Source organism: Leiobunum rupestre, chromosome 4 (assembly GCF_980474605.1).
Source record: "Leiobunum rupestre chromosome 4, qqLeiRupe1.1.hap1, whole genome shotgun sequence".
NCBI lineage: Eukaryota > Metazoa > Arthropoda > Arachnida > Opiliones > Sclerosomatidae > Leiobunum > Leiobunum rupestre.
In genome coordinates, this window is record NC_143387.1 from 11,674,458 (window position 1) to 11,701,190 (window position 26,733).

The following is a 26,733-nucleotide window of genomic DNA, read 5'->3' on the forward strand; positions in this document are numbered from 1 at the left end:
GTAAAGCAGGAACAATACGGGTAATTTTTTTTGCCATATGTATATAAAATATAATTTAGAGATAAATTTTCATGTTAGTAGTCTGCTAATGTTACTCGCTAAAAACGTGTTCTTTCGCAGACTTCTGATGATGTTTTCATTAACGTTTTGAATGAATTTGGTTCTTCCGTTTCATCAGGAAAATATGTTTAATTAGTAAATATTTCTAGGCAGTGATATTTGTACATTTTATATCTTGAAAGAGATTAATAAATGTGGACATTTTTGAACCATGATGCGGTGTGCTTGGACTTGGTGCCATTTTACTTACTCTCTCTCCCCAGTCACCCATTCTCCCATTCGAAATCGCTTTTGCAAAAGATACATCAAAAGCGACATAAGACGTCCTATCTTTGGGTCTTTTGACATATCTACTGAGACGCAGCGTTGCCAGGTCCCGAAAGTAAAATTTTCGTACTAGGACGATGAAATTATCGATTTGCCATTAAAATTATCGTAAATTCACAACGCAACGAGAGTTCGCGCTAAATTTTGATTTTATACTGATTATTAGCGCGTAGTTGGGTTGAGTACTTTTTTATACGAGATACCTTGATTTTTAATACCATAAAAGCTTAAAAGTAAATTTCGGCCTATTGAAATAAATAAGTTTGCATGAAACAAGAAATTAATAATGAAATATTTATTTATTTGTTATTTTTGAATAAGGAACTGTGAACCAAAAATCTTACTTGGTTTAAATATCACTTTTAAACTAGCTGACATAAAAATCTCACTGAATTAAATAACAAATGTCACCTCGAAGACGTCAGTGTCACCATTTTTGAAAATTATAGTACAATCATGGCGGAATTATCGAAAATGGAGTACTATATAGTGTGCAGTTAAAATTATAGTACGCTCATTGAGTTGGGAATATTAATCTAGAGGTCCAATCAAAACGTCGGATTTCAGTATTTCGCGAAACAAGTTTTTTAAAAATAAGAATACTGCCGTCTGCTCCTAAGTGACGAGAAAACTTTATCATTCTACCAGTGGCGCCGTCTATCTCTCAACGGTTCGTTCAAATAAGACACGTTTTCCGGCCAAAAGATTTTGTTTTTAAAGAATGGATGGCGCCACGGGGCATATGATAACGTTTTCTCGTCATTTTAGAGGATACGACACATTCGTTATTTTCAAAAACTTGTTTCGCGGGGAGCAGATTTGATTGGATCTCTAGATTAATATTCCCAACTCACCGAGTACGCCTCGAAAATTAGCAAATTTAGTCAACTTGGCAAGTTGACTAAACATACGAAACATCTGTGTTTTCTTTTTTATCTCTCGGCCAGGATTTTGTTTCGGGGGGGGGGGGGGGAGGCACACAATTAAAAAAAAGTAAAAAATAAAAATATTTGTACGTACGACCATACGTTTCGGGAGGGCAAGTGCCCCCTGTGCCCCCCCCCCCCTGGCTACGCCATTGCTCTCGGCATTTCTTCGGACGCACCCAATGTAACAAGGTTGTGCATATAATATTATTTTAGCCCCGCTTCCGTTAAAACGTTGGCAAGCGCCAGGGCCGGCGCTAGGAATTTCGGGCCCCAGGTATTTTTTACTGCAAAATTTGTTTTTTTTTGGTAATAGTCAGAAAACTTTAGTTAGGCACCCGTTCCGGCGGGCGCCTTTCGGAGGCCCGGGCCCGGGGTACTTTTGCCCCGCTAACCCCCCTCCCCTAACGTCGGCCCTGGCAAGCCCCTAGTTACCCTGGTAGAAACAAAAGTTTGTCAGTGCGGTATTTTTTTTTCTTGAGATACACAAACATCGGTGTCGACCCGAGGCCTTAGACACCAGCACACACACAATAACTGATTAATCAGGGTGAGATATGTGTAACGGCCACGCCAACGGGTGGATACGTGGGGACAGGGGTGGGGACACCCGTGGCGGAAGTATCCTGACCACCCGTTGGGGGATTGGTAGTCGTCCTCACACGGCCTTCCACAAACTCTGCCTCCCGGACGCCTGGGATTACAGGAGTGAGCCACTACTCCCGGCTGTCAGTGCGGTATAATGTTTAATGAGAGATTGTCGCGAAGAAAAAAGAGGGCGTGGGAGAAGGAGTTAAAAAGACGACATCAAAATTTGAAATTTTATCCACTCCAGCGCCGCCAATTGAGGCGTTTTAGAAGGTATGTCTATGGGCAAGTAAATCGAAGAGATAAAATCGCACCAGACCATAGACTAAATGTAAAGTTGCAACTACTATTCGAACTAGTAGGCTATGTAGTCTATGGTGAGACTAGCTCTCAATAAATATTTTAAAGGTTGCAAAGATAAAGTTGACACACTTTTGGGTCTTATGTCGGTTAGGTAGAAATTATAACCATGTGGCATATTTTTGGGTCTTACGTCGCTTTTGGTTAAATTTTTATTAGAAATGAAAATTCAAAATGAAAAGAGATTAAGCTGTTAAGAGGAATTGCCAGAAATCATGGTAATCGCTGCGCTTATAGAATTGCGAAAGTCTCTACATCCCTGGTAAATCTGTTTTTTTCCTTTCAAATATCGTCGATCTCGGCGCCATCTGTATGCAAGGAGGAATTGTGTTTGGCTCTTTATATTGGCGACGAATTCCACGCTATGGCTTGTTCGTATGCAATTTCTCTTAGCAGGTATGAGATTTCGGAAATTGTTCCTAACCTTGTGTAAACGATCCGAGTAAAGTTAATATTGGCGGATCAAAATAAACCCTAATACAAGCAAGTTAAACTTAATTTTTAATTAACATAAATAATCCATAGTGGTTAAATATCGAAAACACCACATTAAAAACAAATTGAAACGCATTTCGAATCGAGACGAGTTCCACGCGACGGCTTTTTGGTATGCGATTTGAAATAGTGCTCTAGCTTTGTGAAAACGATACGAATTAAAACTAACATTGACTGGAAATCAAAATTAACCCTAATACAAGTAAAGCAAACTTAATTTTAATTTTCAACAATTAAAATAATTAATGAGTAAATATTGAAAATACCACGTGAAAAACCAATTGAAACGCATTTCGAATCGAGACTATTTCCACGCGACTTGTTGGTATGCGATTAGCCAAGTTCGCTTCTATCTTGACTAACTGGTATGTTAGGTATGCGAAGTATGCTGGTATGATTTTTAGTAGCTCCCCCATAAATGATAGAGACTGATTTTTCACATCTAAAACATGGTAATTCAAAGAACAATTACATGTATTTAACAAGTTATTTTCACCTAGGTTGTAAATTTCTTAACTATTTATTATTACACGTCATACAGCATTATAAAAACTTAAATAAGAGACACATACACATCTTTTCAAAAGTGCTAATGCTAATTTAATTTTACAGTAAATTAAAATATGAATAACTACATTGCTTACTTCTAACCCAGTGTGATAAAATTGCAGTGTATCTAGAATGAACAAAAATTAATGAAACACTATCTGATTCACAAAGGTTAATCGTATTTCTAATAAAATAGTGGCCTTAAATGAAATACCATTTTAATTAAAAAAACAACATTCCGCTGGTCATGGTTCATTTACGATGAAATAGATTTAGAAAATCAATATGGAAGGGAGAGAAACTTGTTTAACCTTGTGTGTTTAGGATATTGCAAACAAAAATCTACTTGATTGCAGTTACTTGATCACTATGAATACTTATTATAATTGCAATTAATACATATTTGAACACCGAAAATACTCTTATAGAGTATGTAAGAAATGATTACGCATTTTCGTTTTGAACCTCAAAACTCGGGAGTAAAACATAATAATCTGTACAAATGGCAAACCCTTAAAATGGGTAAATTCTGCGTTGGAAACTAATTAACTCCCTAACCTTGAACTTATTCAGGATTACTGAAAACATTGCCAAATATATTTTGAACTTTCTCAATTGGATTTTAAGATACTCCAAAATAATAATAAAATTTAAAGCAAAATAATTATATTTAATGGGACTATTTCATTGTGACAATAAAACAGAACAAAGAATTTATCCGAAACTAGGTTTCAATGCAGAGTCTAGTAGCGCAACAATTCTGCAGCGATCAATGTGAGAGTGGCAGTCACTTTTATCTCGCACTATAGCGGCCAACCCATTCGTTGAAGTTTTTATGTTAAGCTATGAACAAAAGATATCTGTATGGTTTGAGAGTCCCTAGCAGCATGTTATTTTTAGAAAAGTTTTTGCATTGAAGTCAATATAAAAAACCATGAGTGCTGCGCCATGCTCGTTATAGCCTTGCTTACGGAATATCAGCGAATGGGTTGGCCGCTATAGCGAGAGATCACAGTTGGCCGTAGTCTCAGTAATCCTATATAAGTTCTTGACTGTACCTTAAGAAGAAAAAGTTTCAATAAATGTAAATCTTAACATCATATCCACTAAAGTTTATGGCGATCCACCCCGAAGAGAAATGACAGTGGGTCGTTTATCATTTGACGGTGTGCCAGTAGCTTCGGAGACTGGCTTTGGGGTGCTACCGGGGCCAGAAGAAAAATTTTCATGATAAATTTTTCTATACATATGTTGTTTCACTTTTAAATCTGCTGTATGGTTGCAGTCTTTAAACCATTCTTCATACTGTCTAAACATTTCAGTCACATTCACATTGTCTTCCTTCTTGGGACCACCCAATAATAACTCGACATGGTTACCTAAATAAAATTGTACGTGACATTTAACCAATTCAATGCTTTGGGGTTTGGTTTTATTAACAGGAACCCGATTTTTTCTATTATCAGACGTGTCACTTCTGACTGATCCCGAATACGCTTCGTGCACCATGCTGGCTGAAATACCTAGCGTGTTTATAAAAAAAGACTGGCAAACTTGTATTCTGTTACTGTTCTTGTCCAAATAGTAATAGTAAGAATACCTTCGCTCTCTCTGCAACAAGCTGTTGGTTGTAGTTTTCTTCTCATAACGGTGCACGTGAGAGACCAAATAAGTATGTCTCCTCGGAATGGAGCCAAGACCCCAGAAATAAGAGTTAATGGTATGCTGCTGTGTGGGTGATATTTTAGTGCTGCACTGATGACGACACTTATCAGGATAGGTACATATTCCACGAACAGCTCGCGCTCTTTTTGAATTTGGCGTACTTAATATTTGATTAGGTGGAGTTGTAATTGCTTCTGAAGAATTGGAATTGGACACCATGCTACCTTCGGCAGTTGGTAAGATAAATTCTTCTTCCCCGCAAGAATCATCACTGTATTGGATATTATTCTGAGCTTCTAACCTTCCTTCCTCAATCTGATAATCTGGAACCAAGGACTCAATTGGATTATTATTTGTTTCAGCAACAATATCGCTTGTAACCTCAGTCTCAGGCAATTTTGCAGAATTTTTAGGTGTTTGCACAATGCGTTTGGGAGTAGAACTTTTTCTGGATTTCGCTTTTTTCCTCCCAGTAGATCTTAGAGTCATTCGACTATTATCAGTTTTCTGTTGTTTAAGGAAACTTCTATTAAAACTGCTTTTCAAGCTTTTTGATGAGTTAGCCGATTTAACATTGCCTCTGGTTTTGCTTCTGGCAGATTCCCCATTTTGAAAAGCAGTTGGTGAAGAAAAATCATCATCACTTGAGGCATCCTCGTTTAAGTCTAGTTCGTACTCAGAGTCCATTAGATCCTCCTGATCGACTCTTTTACCCTTGTCATTTGACGTATTTTCTGTTGAGGCTTCGCCGTCACCTGCTGCTTCAGATTGTTGATCTTCATCAGGTTTTTCTAATCCTTTAGGTAACTTCCCATTTACATGAAAGCCCATTTTTATGCCCTGAAGAAAAATCTTGCGGTAAATTGGTTTTCCCACTTTCACGGCTTCTTCGTAATTACGATCTTTAAACCAATTCTTGTAGTGCCTGTACATTTCTGAAACGGTTAAATGCGGTTCCTTTTGTTTAATTTTGGGATTGCGACTAACGGTGCTTATTAAATATTTCTTAATGTGAAACTTGGCAACATTTCGTTGGTCATCTGTCATGATATCTTTAGGCTGTCTTTTAGGTTTACAGATTCCTGGTATTACCATGGATGTACTTCCATCATGTACCATTCTATCGGAAACGTCATATGTATTGAGAAAGAACGATTTACAAACATTAATTCTTTCTCCATTCAATGTGACATAATATTTGTAAGTGTATTGTCGATTTCTTTGCGAAATATGATACAAGACACGTGCTCTGTTTTTCTCAAATCTAAATACATGCGAGCTCAAATATTCTCTTCTTTTGCCAAAGGATCCCAATTGCCAAAATGAGGTGTTTAGCTCTTCTTGTTGTGCAGAAGAGATTTTTTGTGTACATTTAATTCGGCATTTAAGGGGGTCTGAACAAACACCCCGAACTTTCCGCGCTCGTATTTCTCCATTAAACTTTCTAATTTTTCCAGTATTATAGTCTTTGGACTTGACAACTCTTGTCCAGTTATCAGGGTTTCTTTGACGTTTCTTGGGTGGTCCATCCCCCGGCTTTCGTCTCCTATACCGCTTCGGTTTTGGTTGACTTGGTTCTTGAATCATTGGTTGAGGAAGATGTGGTGTTTGATGATGTAATGTGACTGTACCAGAATTTGGAACATTGACATTCGAACAATTATTATAATAATTGTGCCAGTCATTGTTACTAATTGCTTCTAAGGCAAAAGAAGCCAATTGCTCCTCAGAATGATAAGCATGTTGTCTTGCGTGCATCTGAGTACCAACAGAGGGAACACAGGCCGCTGAAACAGAATCCATGGGAATTCCTAAAGAAAATATATTGTAAACTGAAATTAAGCTATGGATTCTATTTAACTGCATGTTTTGAAATACAATGATACGAGTAATAAAAACAATAACATTTTAGGTTTCATTAAAAAGCAGTCATTAAACCTAGGCTTACCAGATATCACAGCTGAAGTGGGCGTAAATGATGAGCCATAATGGTTAATCAGCATTGATTCTCCCATTTTTAAGCAACTAGAAAGTCAGAAAAAAAATTAAGAAGCATTCAATGACAGAACAAATACTAGTTAAAATTTAAAATAGCGAAATTACCGTAATAATTACACTCTTTGACTCAAAAACAATAGCTGCTCAATTTATTACGCATTTGGCTTTTACGAGTAGAACCTGACTAACGACGAATATGAATTAACGAATGGACTATACTAAGAATGACCTGAATCACGCGCATATTTTCACGCTTAGAAAAATCGGACTAAAAATTTATCCTGTGCTACGCGCTTTTTCATTTACGAAACCTTTTATGAGACAATTCAGTCCTGATACCAATAATAATCGGTTACTTTAAAATATAGTTGATAACAAAAGCAATCAATTGTCACATTGTGCAAAGACTTATTTCCTACGTTCTTGCCCACTCTGTCTGTCTGTCTGTCAACCAAAAGCATTTTCATTTAAAACTTTAGCATACGGTAGGACTCCTGTTGAATAAATAATAATGACGAGGCTAAACTAAAGTTTTAGTCAGTCAAAGGTTTTTTATTCGCTCGTACAAAGTACACCCTTTTGTAACTTACCGCACGGCCAACTTCGATCGCACCCGCTATAGCGGCCATCCCAATCGCCTGCATTTATGGTGACTTTGAGACAGAAATTAATTTATTGTTACGTTTTATTCATTTTAGTTCTTTAGTTCGATTAAAGCCCGACAAAGGGTTAAAAACCCATCACGTCGAGACTAGGAGTAGCACTAATCTTAGCAAGGGCTGACCATGAAAAAAGAAAGTACATTTTTTTAAATTTTATTCAACGAAAGGGCAAATAATTTTTTTTATAATTATACATTATTAATTTTAAGCTTTAAAATTTTTGTATCGCCGGTAAATGTGGGGTGTTCCCCGTATTTGCGCAGTACTTGAAATCCTAACGGAAGTTACAACACACATTTTATGACTCTGACGACTTGGAAAGTAAGGTAAAGTATTTATATTATAGTATGATAATAAATTATAGTATGATATTATGTGTTGACAATTAATATAATTCATGAAATCATTTTACAATAGGATTAAAAACCGTGGAAATTAACAACAGTTCGCTTCAAACATATTTACAACAAGAGAAATACAAAGTTACATTTACAACAATGGTGAAGTTACTGAAGCACGGCCAACTTGGATCTCTCGCGCTACAGTGGCCATCTCATTCGTTGACGTTTCTGTGGAAACCTATGAGCAAAAGATGTGTATGACGTGAGCGCCCCTAGCGGATTATTATTTTTAGAATAGTTTTTACATTGAAGTCAATATAAAAACCCAGCGTGGCGCTGAACTCCTACACGTTATAGTACAGTTTATACGGGGAAAATCCTTGCTCGCGGAATTTCGATGAATGTGTTGGCCGCTATAGCGCGAACAGCGCGTGATCAAAGTTGGCCGTGACTGAAGTTAGTATCCTTTTCTAGGTACAGTTTTTATACCAGCTCTATCTTTTTAATATTTAGTAGAAATTATACGAGTTAGATTATCAATAACGGGAGGGATTAATTTGTTATAGATTATTTCTGCAAATAATTCAACATGATTTAGGGTATAACAAACAAATACGGGACAAACTCAAGTTTTGGCAAAATATGTACCACGATTTGATGAGTACGCGCCTTGCATGAAAGATACGATTGTTGAGACAAACAAAAGGTCACGGTTTGCTTAGTTACATATGAGATTATCTCTATCCTGTAGTTTTTTTAAATTAAATCTAGGAGTGGAAAGTTCTGAAAAGGCTATTGACCATGAGGAACATTTCCCTTCCATAAACTGCAACCTTGAACCTCTACGTGGTGGAAGGGAGTAACAGTTGGGGGGGGGGGGGGCGCAACCCTTCATGCTGGCCAACTAAGGCTCTGCTTCTTCCTTCAGCCCAGGTGTAAGGTATCGTGCTGAGGGATGAATAGTACTGGGGAAGCGAAAATACGGTATCATTAACGATCCCCTCGTGGACAGAGTATTAAGGGCGGTGACCTTTTACTTTCCTCTTTTCTCGTGGGACCGAAATGGAAACACACAAACAACAAACAAAACCAAACAAATTGGGCAATGGTTCGTCAGAATCCGGCTCCAAACAAGGGAAGGGTAAATTTTCGAATTCTACCAGCCCTGTTATTCAACCAGACCTAGGTCCAACCCATGATGAGACTTAGCGCAACCTTAAGGCGTCCACCTCTGGGGTAGGCTGGGGCGAAAAACTAACATTGTGCGTCCAGGAAACGCCTGGGTGCGGAAACGTGGCCCAGTCCAATCCGAAACTCAGCGCGCTTTGAAATTTTGAAATCGGATAATATCTTCAGTCTGTTCTTTGAGGGTGAAATCTCGAAATTTCACCAAAAAACACTAAAATTTAAGGTTTTGCAAAAATGGGCTTAAAATCGATACCGATACCTACCAAGGGTGACTTTACGATGTAAAGTCATCAGAGGGTACTTAGAGGTCCATACCGAGTCGCCAAAGTCACCCCATGCCAATCCTCATGGAGGGGGAAATGGCTCATAATTGCGTATTTTCGAGTAAAACGCTTAAATACTTGTGCGGTCCCTGGGTCACCTCTACACTGAAGCTGGACCCCCCCCCCCCGGTCGCTGGTCTCCGGTCTCCTTCTCCCCCCCCCCCTTCTCCTCCCTCTGGTCGAGCGTTGTCGAGACTTGTCAGAACCTGTCAATGGCTCGTACTGTCGGCTCACGCCTAATGTTCGTTCACTCGCAGGTGCTAGTCGACGTTGTCGTTATAGTTTCTTCTTCTCATTGTCTCGTCGTTGCGTCTTTTGGTGGTAGAGATTCTGGTTCTGCCTGCACGCACTCCCCTCTTTGGTTTCTATGCCACAGCAAAGAGAGACTTTGTGCAGTGCCCTATATTTGGTCCTCCAAAAGATTTTGGTCCGAACGTTTTGCCAACGAGGGCTGACGTTCTGCGATCTTGTCAGGAGGTTCGAAGGCAAAAGGGCTGTCTTTCAGAAAAAGACAAGGAGCCTTCGTTCGGATACATTGCCGACGAAGTCCATTCCAAACTAATAGTTATTTGGGAATCTGCTTCTATCCCAATGGTCTCAGAGCAGCGCATTAAGGAATGTCTCACAAATCTTCATAAAAAATACACTACGTTGAAAAATTTATTGAAGAGTAAAACAACTTCCCAAAGTAATAAGGATGAGAAAATCACCGCCTTCAAAGAGTACTGCTCTGAATTATTTAACATAGCCGCTTGTAAGTGCGTTTACTTGTCTAGGTGCTCCTGTCCCAAGGAAAAGTAGGTTCCAGCCATAGAGCATGCCTTCTATCTTGACCAAAGAGGTAAAAGACTCATGGGAATCGCCAGCGTAGATGTCTCTGAAACAAAAAAAAGTGCATAAGAGAGCAGAACGTAATGCAAAAAGAGGCAGACTTGAACGGGGAGAGGGTGGGGAAAGCGTTCCTACTGCAGCGGCCTCCACATCTTCCTCTACGATTGATATGGATAAAGATTTAGATTCCTTCTTTGAGGAAGGTGAAGGTGATAATCCTCCTCCTGAAATTAAGGTAAAGGTTGATACTTCTACCAATGATGACGATTTTCACGACATACCACGCAGACTTGTGCAGAGAAAATCATCGCAGGCCAGACTTGACTTATCTGAAGCAGCAGTAGTTGCTCAAAGATATGGTATAAGTCAACGGGCTGCGGCACATTTAAGCTCGTCTGTACTCCTCGCTGCCAATCGAGCAGGTATGATCTCCCCGGATATTTCTCAAAAAGTACCTGAGTGTCTAGTCATTGATAAAAGTAAGATAAGGCGCGAGAAAATTAAAACAGGCTCCAAGTTGAAGGAGGAATCACGCCATGAGGATTCTATTCGTGGCTTATATTTTGATAGTCGAAAAGACGAAATATTGACAGCCTCCGGATTTATTAAGGAGGAACACATATCTTTAGTGGCCGAAAAAGGTTCTAAATACGTAGGCCATGTCGTCACACCATCGAGCCATGCCCAAGATGAGTGTGATTCTATTTATAATTACGTAACAACAGAACTGAATGGAGGCTTCGATGCAGTGGTAGTCGTGGGCTGTGACGGTACAAATACGAATACGGGCTGGAAGGGAGGAATTATTCTTCTACTAGAGGAATGACTTGCAATGGGTTGTCTGTCTATTACATTTCAATGAGCTACCCTTCAGAAGTCTTTTCGTATTTATTGACGGACCTACCTCTGGTCCGAACAAATACTCAGGGCCAATAGGGGGACAACTTTCAACTGGTGATACCCTGGATGTTGTAAAGTTTAAACAAGTTGCAAGTGACTTACCTGAGATTGAGCCCACTGATCTCAGCTCAGATCAAAGGTATCTTTATGAGATATCAGATGCCATACGGTCCGGAGCGTGCTCTCCTGAGCTGGCCTCCCGGAAGATAGGCCCCATCAACATGGCTCGCTGGCTAACAACTGCAAATAGAATTCTGATATTATAAATATCAACAAAAAGACCCACAAAGAAACTGCAAGTATTAGTTGAATACTTACTCACAGTATACGTACCTCAGTGGTTCCACATCAGACGGGATAAGTCTATCGCTGATGTGAGTCGGCACCTCTTCCAAGCAATCAAATTGTCAAGGCTTCTTCCTCTGAAGTACCGAAATGTGTTAAACACTTCCATTCAGAGAAACGGCTTCTCTGCCATGCCAGAAAATATACTTCTTGGAATGGTAACCGACCCTAGGCTTACCGTTCGCCAAGACGCACTCACCAAAATCCTGGAAGCAAAACTTAAGCAACAGACAACTGTTAGATACAATATTGTACCAAAAATTAATTTTGGAGCTAATGATTACACAGAAATGATTGATTGGGAACAGACAGATGTTTCACTTACCGTACCTCCAGTTTTAATTCCTATAACAGAGGATGAATTTACCGCTAAGCTATCTATGGCCGATGGCTTGGTACCAGACTGGGACTTTACATCTTTCCCTTGTCACACAGTAGCGGTGGAAAGAACTGTTAGACTGGTAACAGAGGTGTCCAGACAAGGCATCGGTCCCGACGCTCGGGACCGACAGATACGCGCCTCACTTCTTTCTCGAAAGACGGTCAAATTATTTCACACTAAGAAAGACTTTGTGGGTGAAATTAATGAATCTGAGACTTAAATAAGCACGTTCTACATATGGTTGGTTGGTTGGGTAGGGCGTGGGTGGAGCCCGATGTGCAGCCACCTCCACGTGGTGGGCTCTGGGTCACTCGAAGTAGCAGAACTCAGTGAGCTAGGAGCTGCACAAGTATTTAAGCGTTTTACTCGAAAATACGCAATTTTGAGCCATTTCCCCCTCCATGAGGATTGGCATGGGGTGACTTTGGCGACTCGGTACGGACCTCTAAGTACCCTCTGATGACTTTTCATCGTAAAGTCACCCTTGGAAGGTATCGGTATCGATTTTAAGCCTATTTTTGCAAAACCTTAAATTTTAGTGTTTTTTAGTGAAATTTCGAGATTTCACCCTCAAAGAACAGACTGAAGATATTATCCGATTTCAAAATTTCGAAGTGCGCTGAGTTTCGGATTGGACTGGGCCACTTTTCCGCACCCAGGCGTTTCCTGGACGCACAATGTTGGTTTTTCGCCCCAGCCTACTCTGGGGTGACCCATGAGGTTGAGCAAGGGTCCGTTGGGGATTAGACCTTAGGTAAAATGCAAACTCGGAATCAACGCCGCAGAAAATAAAGAGGTCGGAGAATAACCCCAATGAGAGCAGTTCCTCCTCCTCCTTCTCAAATAAAAGATCTAGGGAGCATGACTCCCCAGATTCCCAGTCTAAGGCCCAGGACCAGACCTTTAGCGAGGTTCTACACTCTGTTAAGATGGCCATTGTCCAGTGAGTGCAATTTCTGTAGAAGAAATGGGCACTTTTCAGCGTGGTGTTCTGGAGCGTATAGATGGGATACCTTCGGGTGACCCTCTACCACGTTTCTTGAACTTTGAGCTGAATGGTGGTGCCGTTCTCTACCTACAGCGGACTAGTTGAGAAGTGCTTTCGACCAGAACGAACAGGTTCTTGGGGGCGCGCGGCTATCAGTAATGAAGGCCAGTGACTTACCAAGCCGTTTAAGGTTGCTTTTCGTACCAAGGACGTTTACACGATGGACTCGAAAATCCTTCTAAAAAGGTAACGTACCTTCAACAGTGCGCTTAAGACGCAATGTTGGAAAACTATAACGAAGGCTGAAGAACCATCAACTGCCATCCGTTGGATTTTCCAGATGGATATCGTGAGTCAGTCAAGGTCATCAAGGAAGCTGGGCATCGGGCCGAAACGGGCCTAGACCGGGGTATCTTTAAGATACTCCATGATCCTAGCCTGATGATGCCGAAAACCCAGGAAGACGGGGCTAGCCCCGTATCTGGTAATGTTCCAGGAACAAATGCCTCGGAGGACTCAGTAATGGAAGGGGAGACTCTGGGTTGCGGGGACTAAGAAGAGGACACTCTTACGGAGGACCTAAAATCTATTGTCTTATCAGACATTGATGAGACCAAAGAGGATACCTTTCTGGAGGATGGTACGAGGGGACCGGCTGAGGACGCTGACAGGGCCAGTGTGGTGTGATTTTCACACCTACCGTTGGGTACGGCTCGTTAGGGAGTACTTGGTTTCCAGCCGGAACTAACTAAGACGAGGATGAAGGTGTTGCATCACTGCAAGGCAGCTTCTCCATGTTTGCAAAGAAGTGCTTCGATGTTGCACTTATTCAGGAGTCTTGGGTTGTCAGTGGCAAGATACTTGGTCTCCAAAGCGCAGGTAATATATTTTTTGATTATAACTCTGCTATTCCCCCTGACACATGAAGTCGTTTTAGGGTCGGGGTACGGTCGAGAAGTCGCTTTATAGTCGACGACCAAATGCCGACCTAAAAACGTCCGAACGTTTTTCGACACTAAAACCGTAAATCCTTTTTTGGGACTATTTATGGTCGGTATGCCGACCATTATCCGACTTAAAATAGACCTTACTTTTAATTATTACCCCTGGTGCACAAAGAGTCGATTTAAGGTCACGCTTTGCCAATTAATCGCTCAAAACTGTGAAACTTTGGCGATTTAATAAAACAAATTGAAATATTTTAGCTAAATATGTTAGCTAATTAATGAAGATTTATTCGTTACTTTTCCTAAGCCCCAAGAAACTCTAGAACTCTGTACTCTAGATTCAAGAGCTTTCCGATTGACGGAAATAAACTCATTGTTTCACTCCCGTTCATGGGACTTGACCAACTACATACATGTATATATACGGTTTTATTTGGTCATTTTCAGTCACTTAAAATATCAAAAAGTAAGTCGTTTCGACGTAATTATACAGTACATTCTTAGTCGGGATGACGTCGTTTAGGTCTATTAAAAGGCGGTAAAGAGTCGACGTTTTGTAGGCGGCCGACCCTTCTACCCCTAGGACATTTCGACCCTAAATCCGACGGTCGGCTGACCTTAGTGTTTAGAACCTTTTGCCGACGTCGGCCCGACTTTATTTTGCTACAGGGGTCCCAGAGCCTGTGTGTTGATACGCAAGGGTAAACATGCCCTTCCGCTGTCACTACCTACCTCTAGGGATATTGCTACGTACGGTCAAACTAACCACCTCCTCTATAAATGGAGACGTGGAGCTGACTCTGGCATCAGCTTACTTCCCATATGACGATCTTCTTCCCCCACCCCCCGGGAGGTGGCCAGAATGGTCAACCACTGTGCGAGGGGACGGGAAAGAAACTGGTCATTGGCTGTGATGCTAATGCTTACCATGATATCTGGGGCAGCTGAGAGCAAAAGAGCTACTCTCGCTCTCTAAGACGAATATAAGGTTGGTAACTGGCCTACTTACAGGCCATTTCCAACTTAACAGACACCTAAATCTTATTGGTGTCAGTGATGACCCAATTTGTAGGGCTTGTCTAACCGAGGAGGAAACTGCCTCTCACATTCTTTGTAGCTCTGACTATTATGCGGCTCAAAGGTTTGAACATCTTGGTATGCATCGGTTGGAGACGCATGACTTCTTCAACATCCCGGCCAAACAGATTCTTAACTTAGTGTCGGAAATAGGACTTTTTTTACCACAATGGACCTAAGGTCGAAGTGCACGGCTTGCCACCCTTTCAATAAGAAGAATAATAATAATAATAATAATAATTATAATAATACTATATAACAGATAATCCAGAGGAAGAGCTGGCCATTGTCTCCCTCAATCAGGCTAAGGCGTTCGATAGAGTCGATCATGATTACCTACTCAATATTCTATCACACATCGGTATCTCCGGTCAAATCTTTACCTATATAAAACTAAGCTACATGAAATAAACAGTACTTTAACTTCAAAATTCTTCAAATCAGGTATTCGACAAGGCGACCCGCTTTCTAGTTTATTATTTATTTTATCCCTCGAACCGTTTTTATGTCGCTGCCGACGATCACTCTCTCAATGCAGTTTTCAACCACCAATGTTAACTTCACCCCTGGTCTGTCTGTGTTTTGACGACGACCTCAACTTATTATTGACTAAAAACGAAGGTTTCCCTATTCTTGAATATGAAATTTCGCGTTACTGTGCGGTCAGTAACGCGCGATTCAATATAGCTAAAAGCAACAGGCTATGGCTCGGTGCATGTTCTGATAGATTAGACACCCCCCTCAATTTATCTTGGTCAAATGCAAACCTAAAGATTCTCGGTATAACTTTCTCACCCTACGAAAATTGGCAAAAACAAATCATAGACAACTTTATCAACTCCTTCGAGACTACCTTATCGTCAAAATTTAAAATCATCGAAAATTTGTCGTATAAAAGCAGGGCCCTACTGTGCAACAACGAGCTGAGCAAACTTTGGTACTATTTACCTTGCATTAATTTAACTTAGTGTTGTAAGTCGGAAAATTTCCCGCTCGGAAAATTTTCCGGAAAATTACCGAGGCCTTTTTTCCGGAAAATTTTCCGTATTTTTCCGAAAAATATTAAAAACGTTTTCATTCCATGAATTGTCTAATATATTGTTTGCAAAATTAAATAAAGCGGCATTTTCACCTCATTTTTTCTAATCTAAAAGTAAAACTAAACCTATAGACTAGTTTAAACTGGTTGAAATGTAACACTATTAATGTTTTGTAGTATGTTTACTGATATTAGTCATTTTAAATCGATAAAAAGTTTAAAACATTAAAATCCCTTAAAAAGTCATTTATGTTTAAATTTTTTATTTTTCCGATTTGCGGAAAATTTTCCGCAATTCGGAAAATTTTCCGGAAAATTTTCTGGAAAGTTTTCCGCATTTTATTTTTCCGGAAAATTAACAACCCTAATTTAACTGAATCAGATATAAATAAAATTAAAAAGATTTCTGGAAATTTCATTTGGAATAACAAAAAACATTGGATACCTATGAGTGTGTTAAGCCGACCAAGCACAGAGGGCGGAATTGGTCTTTCCGACCTCAATGCTCAAAAAACAAATTTTCAAATTAAAACAGTTAACCGTATCCTATCGGCTCGGAACGTGGCTGAAGCCGAGCTATTTTTGTACAACGTTCAACGCGCTAACCCCTTCTCCTACAACATTTATGCCTTAGCTTATAAAATGGATTTTAACGCAACCAACACCCAACAGTACTACTGCTCAATTCTAAAAACCTGGAATGCGTTAGCCCCCGACTTAAATCCCCCCACTACCCTCAACCAAATTCTCAATGAACCCCTTTTTGGTAACCCGTATATCTTGACCAAACTCGAACCATACTGGCTCAATAAAAACATTCGATTCGTTCACAACCTCTTAAATCTTTCTGACAACCGCTTCAAAACAATCAACGAATTATTCCCCCATAACCCTCCTAGAATCAGACATGCCAACCTCCAACTTCAAAACATTATTTCCGACTTAACTCAACTGCGTCCCTCAATTAAACGTAAATTACGACTAAATCTATACAACCTAAATATTGAAAATATCCTAAGTCGTGCCATCTTAAATCAACAAAACGAAAAAATAATTACCCTAAATTCGCTACCTAAAACTCATATTTCGCAATTATGCTCCAATCGACCCCCCATAATAGACAAAATTCCTACCTTAGTTAATTGTACAACAACCGACCATGTTAATTGGAAAATTAGCAGGTTAAGTACCTTTAACGCTCAGGAGAACAATTTAATTTATAGACTATTCTTTGGCAAAGTCGTCACCCCTAATTCAGCCGCCCATTTTTTCGAAAACTTTACAAAAATTTGTTGTCTATGTAATTACGCTATAGCCACTTTCGACCACATATATTTTGATTTATTGGAGTTTTAAATCCAATGTTAATCAGCAGAGCTACCCTACACTAACTAACTAATGAAACTAGTAAGAAATCATAACGTAGTAATTTAAAAGACCAACGTTTATTAAGAATGAATACTTTACAAGATGAACGACATATTAGGAGTGACGATAATAATAAACGCTGTAAGCGAATATATATATACGCATAAGGTTAAAAAATAGTAAGATAAGATTAGTGATTAAAAATATATCTTATTTACACTAAACATTTTTTAACCTATTAAAAAAAACTAAAACGAGAAAAGCCGATAACGCTTTTTATCTTCAACACTCGCCCTCGTTGACGACTTTCTCGTACTGTCGTAAACTGAGATTCTGACGGTGGCGGGTGAAGACTTCTTTAGGTAGTGGCTTAGTGAAAATGTCGGCCAGCTGTTCTTCACTCGGGACATACATAACGTCGATGACGCCCTCTTCGACCAGTTCACGAACGTAGTACTGACGAATACTGATATGTTTCGTTCGGCGATGAAACTCAGGATTTCTGATGAGTTTAATGGCCCCTGCATTGTCGACTCGGAGTACGGGTACATCATCGTCTACGTTGAGACCCAGGAAAGACTTGATTCGTTCAATCCAGACGACATCTTTCGCCGCTTCAGTGGCAGCTACTAGTTCAGCCTCCGTGTTTTACAAAGCAACAGATTGTTGCTTTCTGCTCGCCCAAGTAACTGGAGTTGAGGCAATTAGGCATACGATCCCAGACGTCGAACGTCTTGTTTTCTCACAACCACCGTAATCAGCGTCGCTGTAGGGGATGGTTGTCATGGAATTCTCGGACTTGAATAAGAGACCCAGTGACTTGGTCCCTCGGAGATAACGAAAAATTCGTTTAACTCCATTCCAGTCCGCGACCTTTGGATTCGCCATTGCTTGGGACGCTCGATTGACTGCGTATTCGATGTCAGGTCGTGTTCCTGTCGCTGCGTATCTGAGACTTCCAATGGCCGAGGCATATATGGTCGTTGACTCGAAACTCTCCTGACTTTGGTTGGTCGTGTCTGGACTGCCGATAGGAGTGCTCACTGATTTACAGTCTTGTATGTTGAACCTTTCAAGAACCTTCTCGGTGTAGGCGCTTTGGTGTAAGAATACGGAGCCGTCGCTTAACTGATCGATTTTCAGTCCAAAATACGTTGACGCTTTTCCGGTTATGATTTCGAATTCATCGCGGAGATCGTGAAGAAAGTCATCAACTGCTTTGGTGGTACTGCCGGCAACCAATCCATCATCGACGTAGAGGATCAAGACCAAGAAAACGTCATTGGTTGAGTAAATATATAGACAGTGATCTCCATCAGCACTCTTGAAGCCATGGTTCTGAAGCGATTTGTCAATTCGTTCATTCCAACATCGTGGAGACTGTTTAAGACCGTAGAGACTTTTACTTCCAGACTTGTTCACTACTATTGTCGAAACCTTCAGGTTGACGCAGATAAATTTCTTCGGACAGCTTCCCATGAAGGAATGCGGTCTTTACGTCGAATTGCCTGAGAGAAAGATTTTTCTTGGCGACCAGACTAAGAAAACTTCGTAACGTCTCGAAGCGAGCAACTGGTGCGAAAGTCTCATCGTAGTCGATACCTTCCCGTTGCGTGTAGCCTTTTTGCTACGAGCCGGGCTTTATATTTACGAAAAATCCAACGATTTCCGGACCAGGCGGAGGATCGACCATCTCGTAGACATCGTGTTTCTTCATTGCTGAGAGCTCATCTGACATTGCCTTCTGCCATTCAATGGATTCGCTGCATGAACGTGCCTCTCTTGCAGTCTGCGGTAAAGTATCACAGATCAGGAAAGCTTTATTTCCTGAATGACAGGTATGGCATAGCTGAACTCTCTCGAGCGTTGAACGATCTCTGAGTACCGGACCACTCTTCTCAGAGCGGTTGTCTGACATTTCGTCAGAGACTGTTGCCTCATTGCGTCCGGTAGCCACGTCTTCCGACGCTTCGACGGATTTGGTTGTCTCGTCGTTTGAGTAGTCGGCAGCTCTGGTTGGCATGCCAGATGGTTCATTAGCGGCTCTGGCTGGTCCGGCTTTTGATGGGTTGGTGGCTTTGGTAGGCCGGTTTTCGCAAACTAAATCATCGGTCAATTGCTCGCCCTGGCTGGAGGACTCCCCAGAGACAGGAATCCAGGAATCAGGATCGCTAGTCTCGGGATTGAATTTGACATCTCGAGATCTTAATACATCGTCCAGCTCTGGAACATAAACTCGATATCCGTCTGCATTGTCTTCATAGCCAACCAGTAAACCTTTATACGCCTTCCGAGACAGCTTCTTTCGCTTCTCTTTTGGTATGTGGACAAAGCACTCAGTGCCAAAGACACGCAGATGCTGGATCGATAGGTTTTTCTTCCCGGTCCACAATTCAAACGGCGTCTTCCCAGCAATGCATGTAGGTTCTGTTCGGTTCAGGACATAGACGGCCGTGTTCACCGCTTCAGCCCAGAGTTTCGGTGGTAAGTCCGATATGGAATGCAACATGGCCCTTACAGACTCCATAATCGTACGATTTTCTCGTTCAGCGACCCCGTTCTGTTCGGGCGTGTATGGCATGGACTTGCGGTGATGTAACCCTTCTTGAGAAGTCCATTCACGGAATTCTTCGTTGACATATTCAGTTCCATTGTCCGTGACCAGCTCTTATACTGTGTGATTTCGGGTTCGGCTAAAGGCAAGGAATTCTTTGAAACAGTTGACGACTTCAGATTTCTTCGTTAAGAAAAATACGGCTCGAACGCTGGAATACTCGTCTTTGAATAGGAGGTAGTATTTCTATCCTTTCATGGACGGTGTCGGTGATGGTCCCCAGAGATCTGAATGGATCCTTTCACCTGGTTTCGTAGCCTTCTCCAAACGAGTGCCGAAACTGTGCCTAGTCATCTTGCCGTAGATGCACCCTTCACAGAGCTTGTCAGCCGTCTGGTTTAAAACTTCGTATCCGAGTCTCCGTAACGTCGCTGCTACATGCCGTTTATCCTGATGACCCATGCGTTCATGGCAGACTTGGAGATCTGCTTTCCGGTCATTTCTCGGATCTGCTGCGATGTGAGCGGAGCATGATGGCTGCTCGACTTTGATATCCAGACGATACAGACTCTCGACCTTGCCAGGTACACAAAGGTTCCTTTTGCCTCCGACAACTTCATAGAGACCGCAAGAATTTGCTGTGACCTTGAACTCCAGATTCTTGTTTCTCTTCATTGCGCTTTTTAGCGAGAAAAATTGCAGGCAAAGTCATGGATGTGCCAGACATTGTGGACTACCTCTTGATAGAGTTTCTTTCCGATCCGGAACTGAATCCTTATGTCTCCTTCACCATCCGCTATCATCTGCGTCTTGTTTCCAATCTGAAGAGTCGCTGGAGTAGCGAACTTGCGGAAGTTTAGAAACTTTGTGGCGTCGTTCGTGATATGCTGTGTAGCACCCGAGTCAAAGTACCATGCTGCTTCAGACGATGAGCAAGCAACGAGACCGTTTGCTGCGATCAGACCCCCAATGCTGGTGTGATTACTTTCGTCAACGCTCGTCCTTCTAGGAGTTTTCCTTTATCCTCGACAGTCTTCTGCTATGTGACCAAACTTTCGGCAATTGGTGCATTTTGGCTTACGTCTCATGCCTTTCGTCTCGTTTGATGAGTGACCGCGATGACCTCCGGCATTGCGTTTCGCCATCAGACCAGATGAATCTCTAAAAGAGTCACCTTCTCGAGTTGCACGGCCAATCAATAAACGTTTCAACTCTGCGACCGTCTGTTTTTCGGTTGGCAGCGTGTCCCAGAGCATACTGAATTCTCGATACTCATCCTGAGGTAGAGACTCGAAGATGCAGGCAATCAGGATGCAGTCGTCGAATGTTACGTTCTTCTCTGTCTGTGCCGTTGACAGGATGTCTGTCCAGAGAGAACACATCTGGGCAATGTGGGTGGCCATATCGACGTCTGGGGACTTCGTAGTTCGCATAAGTTGCGCCAGAAGCTTACGCAGACGGTTGGACGACTTCTGCTCGAAAATTACAAGGAGCTTGTCCCACATCTCCTTTGGTGTCTCGCAATTGGTAATCATGTTTTGGACCTTCTTGGACAATGCTGACCAGATGATACCCCGGACTGTACTGAATGCCACTCGGTATTTTTTCTTGTTTAAGGTGTATTCCGACTTCTCTTCTGCTGTTGCTGATAATAACGGCCCCGCGGGTTCAACCCATTCACCAGTCAATATCTCGTAAACGTCTCGTACGGTGAGGATGTCGACTATTTGTCGTTTCCAACTCCTCCAGTTCTCCGGACCAGACAGCTCTTCAACGTCTTGGCGAAGTAGGCTATCCATGGTGGCTTTCGGGAACTGTTGACCAGGATTACTGTGATGGTAACTGGGACCAGGATATCGGATTCAGCAAGCAGTAGACTTGTTCATCAGTGTTGCTGTTGCGCAGTGGAAGCGTGCTGGCCCATAACCTATTGGAGTTTTAAATTCAATGTTAATCAGCAGAGCTACCCTACCCTACACTAACTAACTAATTAATTAATTAATTAATTAACTAACTAACTAATGAAACTAGTAAGAAATCATAACGTAGTAATTTAAAAGACAAACGTTTATTAAGAATGAATACTTTACAAGATGAACGACATATTAGGAGTGACGATAATAATTAACGCTGAAAGCGAATATATATACACATAAGGTTAAAAAATAGTAAGATAAGATTAGTGATTAAAAATATATCTTATTTACAATAAACATTTTTTAACCTATTAAAAAAAACTAAACGAGAAAAGCCGATAACGATTTTTTTCGAAAACTTTACAAAAATTTGTTGTCTATGTAATTACGCTATAGCCACTTTCGACCACATATATTTTGATTGTACACTAACGATAAAATTTTTAAACTACATAGAAAAAGTAATTAAAACTTTTGATATACACTTTTCACTTAATATAAAAAATTATTGGTTACTCAATCAATCTCCAAATGAACATTCACTAATCAAATGTATAATTCTCTCCGTTGCCAAACTTTCAGTTTATTCCCTCTCTCTTTGTAACGAACCTTTAGTAAAACCATTGAAAACTTTAAAACACAGATTCAAAATTAAATTGGACCAATGTATCAAAACCGAATTTCACAAGAACAACCTTAACTTGAAAAATTGCTTTACTGTACTCGCAAAAATGGACTTTTGTGAAATTGACCCCGGATAGTTACTCATGCTGTTTAAGGGCTTAGTTTCACCCCCTTGTTTGCCAAATATTAAAAAAAAAAGTATTAATATTATTGACTCGAAACTGTTTATACATATTCTCTCATTAACCCAATATTCAGCGTTTAACCTATTTGTATTTCCCATGCGGTTTCAGAAAACCAATTTGCTTTTGGTATTTAATTCGTTGTTTAAAAAAAAGAAATATATTTTGCCTCTAATGTTAGGAATTCACTCAACTTGAAATAAAAGACGTCTTAAACTGAAAAAAAAAATAATAATAATACTAATAATAATAATGAGGGACATTAAGATTTATAATTATTAACCAAATCTAATAAGAATAAGGCTTCTTGGCCATCATACTCAGCGGAATCTTTAATTATTTGACCTAATTTCCGGTTAGGTTTTTGTTGAAAATCCAATAATGACTTTCTTAATAAGTCTACAAATTAATGTTGTTTCAGTAATTTTGGGTTTGGATGCCAAATTTTTGATTATGGATAGTTAATTTGAGTCTTTTAATTTTCTGAATTTCTTGTGGGATTTCATCTCTATGTACTTGATGCACGGTCATTTGTTCTGTGATGTCATCCACAGCTTTCCGAAAAACATTTTCAACGAGCTCTATATTTGGTGGCACGAACTAAAACTATCCATTTCTTTGGAGGCTAAGGATGGGCAAAACTCTGAGGGGATTTCGAGAGAGTAAATAATCGGCCCCTCTTCCACTCTCCCTCTCGCGAATAACGCTACCTCAAAAGAGGGATTTTCTGCCTCTTTCGACGCTCGTGGCGATCCCCCTCCCGTGAAAGAGGGAGATTCTGTTAGGTGTTCCCTCTCTCTCTCGCGAATAACGCTCCCTCAAAAGAGCGATTTTCCCCCTCTTTCGACGCTCGTGGCGATCTCCCTCCCGTGAAAGAGGGAGATTCTGTTCGGCGTTCCCTCTCTCTCTCGCAAATAACGCTCCCTCAAAAGAGCGATTATCCCCCTCTTTTGACGCTCGTGGCGATCTCCCTCCAGTGAAAGAGGGAGATTCTGTTCGGCGTTCCCTCTCTCTCTCGCGAATAACGCTCCCTCAAAAGAGCGATTTCCCCCAACTTTCGACGCTCGTGGCGATCTCCCTCCCGTGAAAGAGAGAGTTTCTGCTCGGCTTTCCCTTTCTCTCTCGCGAATAACGCTCCCTCAAAAAAGTGATTTTCCCCCTCTTTCGACGCTCGTGGCGATCTCCCTCCCGTGAAAGAGGGAGTTTCTGTTCGGCGTTCCCTCTCTCTCTCGCGAATAACGCTCCCTCAAAATAGTGATTTTCCCCCTCTTTTGACGCTCGTGGGGATCTCCCTCCAGTGAAAGAGGGAGATTCTGTTCGGCGTTCCCTCTCTCTCTCTGGCGAATAACGCTCCCTCAAAAGAGCGATTATCCCCCTCTTTTGACGCTCGTGGCGATCTCCCTCCCGTGAAAGAGGGAGATTCTGTTCGGCGTTCTCTCTCTCTCTCGCGGATAACGCTCCCTCAAAAGAGCGATTTTCCCCCTCTTTCGACGCTCGTGGCGATCTCCCTCCCGTGAAAGAGGGAGATTCTGTTCGGCGTTCCCACTCTCTCTCGCGGATAACGCTCCCTCAAAAGAGCGATTTTCCCCCTCTTTCGACGCTCGTGGCGATCCCCCTCCCGTGAAAGAGGGAGATTCTGTTCGGCGTTCCCTCTCTCTCTCGCGAATAACGCTCCCTCAAAAAAGTAATTTTCCCCCTCTTTCGACGCTCGTGGCGATCTCCCTCCCGTGAAAGAGGGAGATTCTGTTCGGCGTTCCCACTCTCTCTCGCGGATAACGCTCCCTCAAAAGAGCGATTTTCCCCCTCTTTCGACGCTCGTGGCGATCCCCCTCCCGTGAAAGAGGGAGATTCTGTTCGGCGTTCCCTCTCTCTCTCGCGAATAACGCTCCCTCAAAAAAGTAATTTTCCCCCTCTTTTGACGCTCGTGGCGATCTCCCTCCAGTGAAAGAGGGAGATTCTGTTCGGCGTTCCCTCTCTCTCTCTCGCGAATAACGCTACCTCAAAAGAGTGATTTTTCCCCTCTTTCGACGCTCGTGGCGATCCCCCTCCCGTGAAAGAGGGAGATTCTGTTAGGTGTTCCCTCTCTCTCTCGCGAATAACGCTCCCTCAAAAGAGCGATTTTCCCCCTCTTTCGACGCTCGTGGCGATCTCCCTCCCGTGAAAGAGGGAGATTCTGTTCGGCGTTCCCTCTCTCTCTCGCAAATAACGCTCCCTCAAAAGAGCGATTATCCCCCTCTTTTGACGCTCGTGGCGATCTCCCTCCAGTGAAAGAGGGAGATTCTGTTCGGCGTTCCCTCTCTCTCTCTCGAATAACGCTCCCTCAAAAGAGCGATTTCCCCCAACTTTCGACGCTCGTGGCGATCTCCCTCCCGTGAAAGAGAGAGTTTCTGTTCGGCTTTCCCTTTCTCTCTCGCGAATAACGCTCCCTCAAAAAAGTGATTTTCCCCCTCTTTCGACGCTCGTGGCGATCTCCCTCCCGTGAAAGAGGGAGTTTCTGTTCGGCGTTCCCTCTCTCTCTCGCGAATAACGCTCCCTCAAAATAGTGATTTTCCCCCTCTTTTGACGCTCGTGGCGATCTCCCTCCAGTGAAAGAGGGAGATTCTGTTCGGCGTTCCCTTTCTCTCTCTCGCGAATAACGCACCCTCAAAAGAGCGATTATCCCCCTCTTTTGACGCTCGTGGCGATCTCCCTCCAGTGAAAGAGGGAGATTCTGTTCGGCGTTCCCTCTCTCTCGCGAATAACGCTCCCTCAAAAGAGCGATTTCCCCCAACTTTCGACGCTCGTGGCGATCTCCCTCCCGTGAAAGAGGGAGTTTCTGTTCGGCTTTCCCTTTCTCTCTCGCGAATAACGCTCCCTCAAAAAAGTTATTTTCCCCCACTTTCGACGCTCGGGGCGATCTCCCTCCCGTGAAAGAGGGAGATTCTGTTCGGCGTTCCCACTCTCTCTCGCGGATAACGCTCCCTCAAAAGAGCGATTTTCCCCCTCTTTCGACGCTCGTGGCGATCCCCCTCCCGTGAAAGAGGGAGATTCTGTTCGGCGTTCCCTCTCTCTCTCGCGAATAACGCTCCCTCAAAAAAGTAATTTTTCCCCTCTTTCGACGCTCGTGGCGATCTCCCTCCCGTGAAAGAGGGAGATTCTGTTCGGCGTTCCCTCTCTCTCTCGCGAATAACGCTCCCTCAAAAAAGTAATTTTCCCCCTCTTTCGACGCTCGTGGCGATCTCCCTCCAGTGAAAGAGGGAGATTCTGTTCGGCGTTCCCTCTCTCTCTCTCGCGAATAACGCTACATCAAAAGAGTGATTTTTCCCCTCTTTCGACGCTCGTGGCGATCCCCCTCCCGTGAAAGAGGGAGATTCTGTTAGGTGTTCCCTCTCTCTCTCGCGAATAACGCTCCCTCAAAAGAGCGATTTTCCCCCTCTTTCGACGCTCGTGGCGATCTCCCTCCCGTGAAAGAGGGAGATTCTGTTCGGCGTTCCCTCTCTCTCTCGCAAATAACGCTCCCTCAAAAGAGCGATTATCCCCCTCTTTTGACGCTCGTGGCGATCTCCCTCCAGTGAAAGAGGGAGATTCTGTTTGGCGTTCCCTCTCTCTCTCGCGAATAACGCTCCCTCAAAAGAGCGATTTCCCCCAACTTTCGACGCTCGTGGCGATCTCCCTCCCGTGAAAGAGAGAGTTTCTGTTCGGCTTTCCCTTTCTCTCTCGCGAATAACGCTCCCTCATAAAAGTGATTTTCCCCCTCTTTCGACGCTCGTGGCGATCTCCCTCCCGTGAAAGAGGGAGTTTCTGTTCGGCGTTCCCTCTCTCTCTCGCGAATAACGCTCCCTCAAAATAGTGATTTTCCCCCTCTTTTGACGCTCGTGGCGATCTCCCTCCAGTGAAAGAGGGAGATTCTGTTCGGCGTTCCCTCTCTCTCTCTCGCGAATAACGCTCCCTCAAAAGAGCGATTATCCCCCTCTTTTGACGCTCGTGGCGATCTCCCTCCAGTGAAAGAGGGAGATTCTGTTCGGCGTTCCCTCTCTCTCTCGTGAATAACGCTCCCTCAAAAGAGCGATTTCCCCCAACTTTCGACGCTCGTGGCGATCTCCCTCCCGTGAAAGAAGG

At 42.3% G+C, this 26,733-nt stretch overlaps 2 protein-coding genes across 3 annotated transcripts; both read right to left on the reverse strand.

Moving 5' to 3' along the window:
- Window positions 1-2,983: 2,983 nt before the first annotated feature.
- Window positions 2,984-7,148, reverse strand: LOC149946404 (uncharacterized). 2 transcript variants are annotated; one of them, XM_090172566.1, is made up of 5 exons: window positions 7,074-7,148; window positions 6,919-6,995; window positions 4,906-6,781; window positions 3,401-3,432; window positions 2,984-3,198 (listed from the first exon to the last, which is right to left on the reverse strand). In XM_090172566.1, the coding sequence occupies exons 2-5, from the start codon at window positions 6,983-6,985 to the stop codon at window positions 2,999-3,001; spliced, it is 2,175 nt and encodes a 724-aa protein (XP_090028692.1). In that variant the 5' UTR covers window positions 6,986-6,995; window positions 7,074-7,148; the 3' UTR covers window positions 2,984-2,998. The 2 variants fall into 2 exon arrangements, with proteins under 2 accessions (XP_090028692.1, XP_090028691.1); XM_090172565.1 differs by lacking the exon at window positions 2,984-3,198 and having other exon boundaries at window positions 3,332-6,781.
- A 13,784-nt stretch (window positions 7,149-20,932) lies between these two features.
- LOC149946405 (uncharacterized) lies at window positions 20,933-21,712 on the reverse strand. The gene has a single exon (XM_090170731.1). It carries the CDS (start codon window positions 21,710-21,712, stop codon window positions 20,933-20,935), a length of 780 nt encoding a protein of 259 aa, XP_090026857.1.
- Window positions 21,713-26,733: the final 5,021 nt, after the last annotated feature.

Excerpts from the sequence above, each read along its gene's own strand:
- LOC149946404 (XM_090172565.1), bottom strand. The coding sequence starts at position 6,985 with ATGGGAGAATCAATGCTGATTAACCATTATGGCTCATCATTTACGCCC. Across the intron at positions 6,782-6,918 it reads CACTTCAGCTGTGATATCTG|GAATTCCCATGGATTCTGTT; the intron begins GTAAGCCTAGGT and ends TATTTTCTTTAG.
- LOC149946405 (XM_090170731.1), bottom strand. The coding sequence starts at position 21,712 with ATGGATAGCCTACTTCGCCAAGACGTTGAAGAGCTGTCTGGTCCGGAG.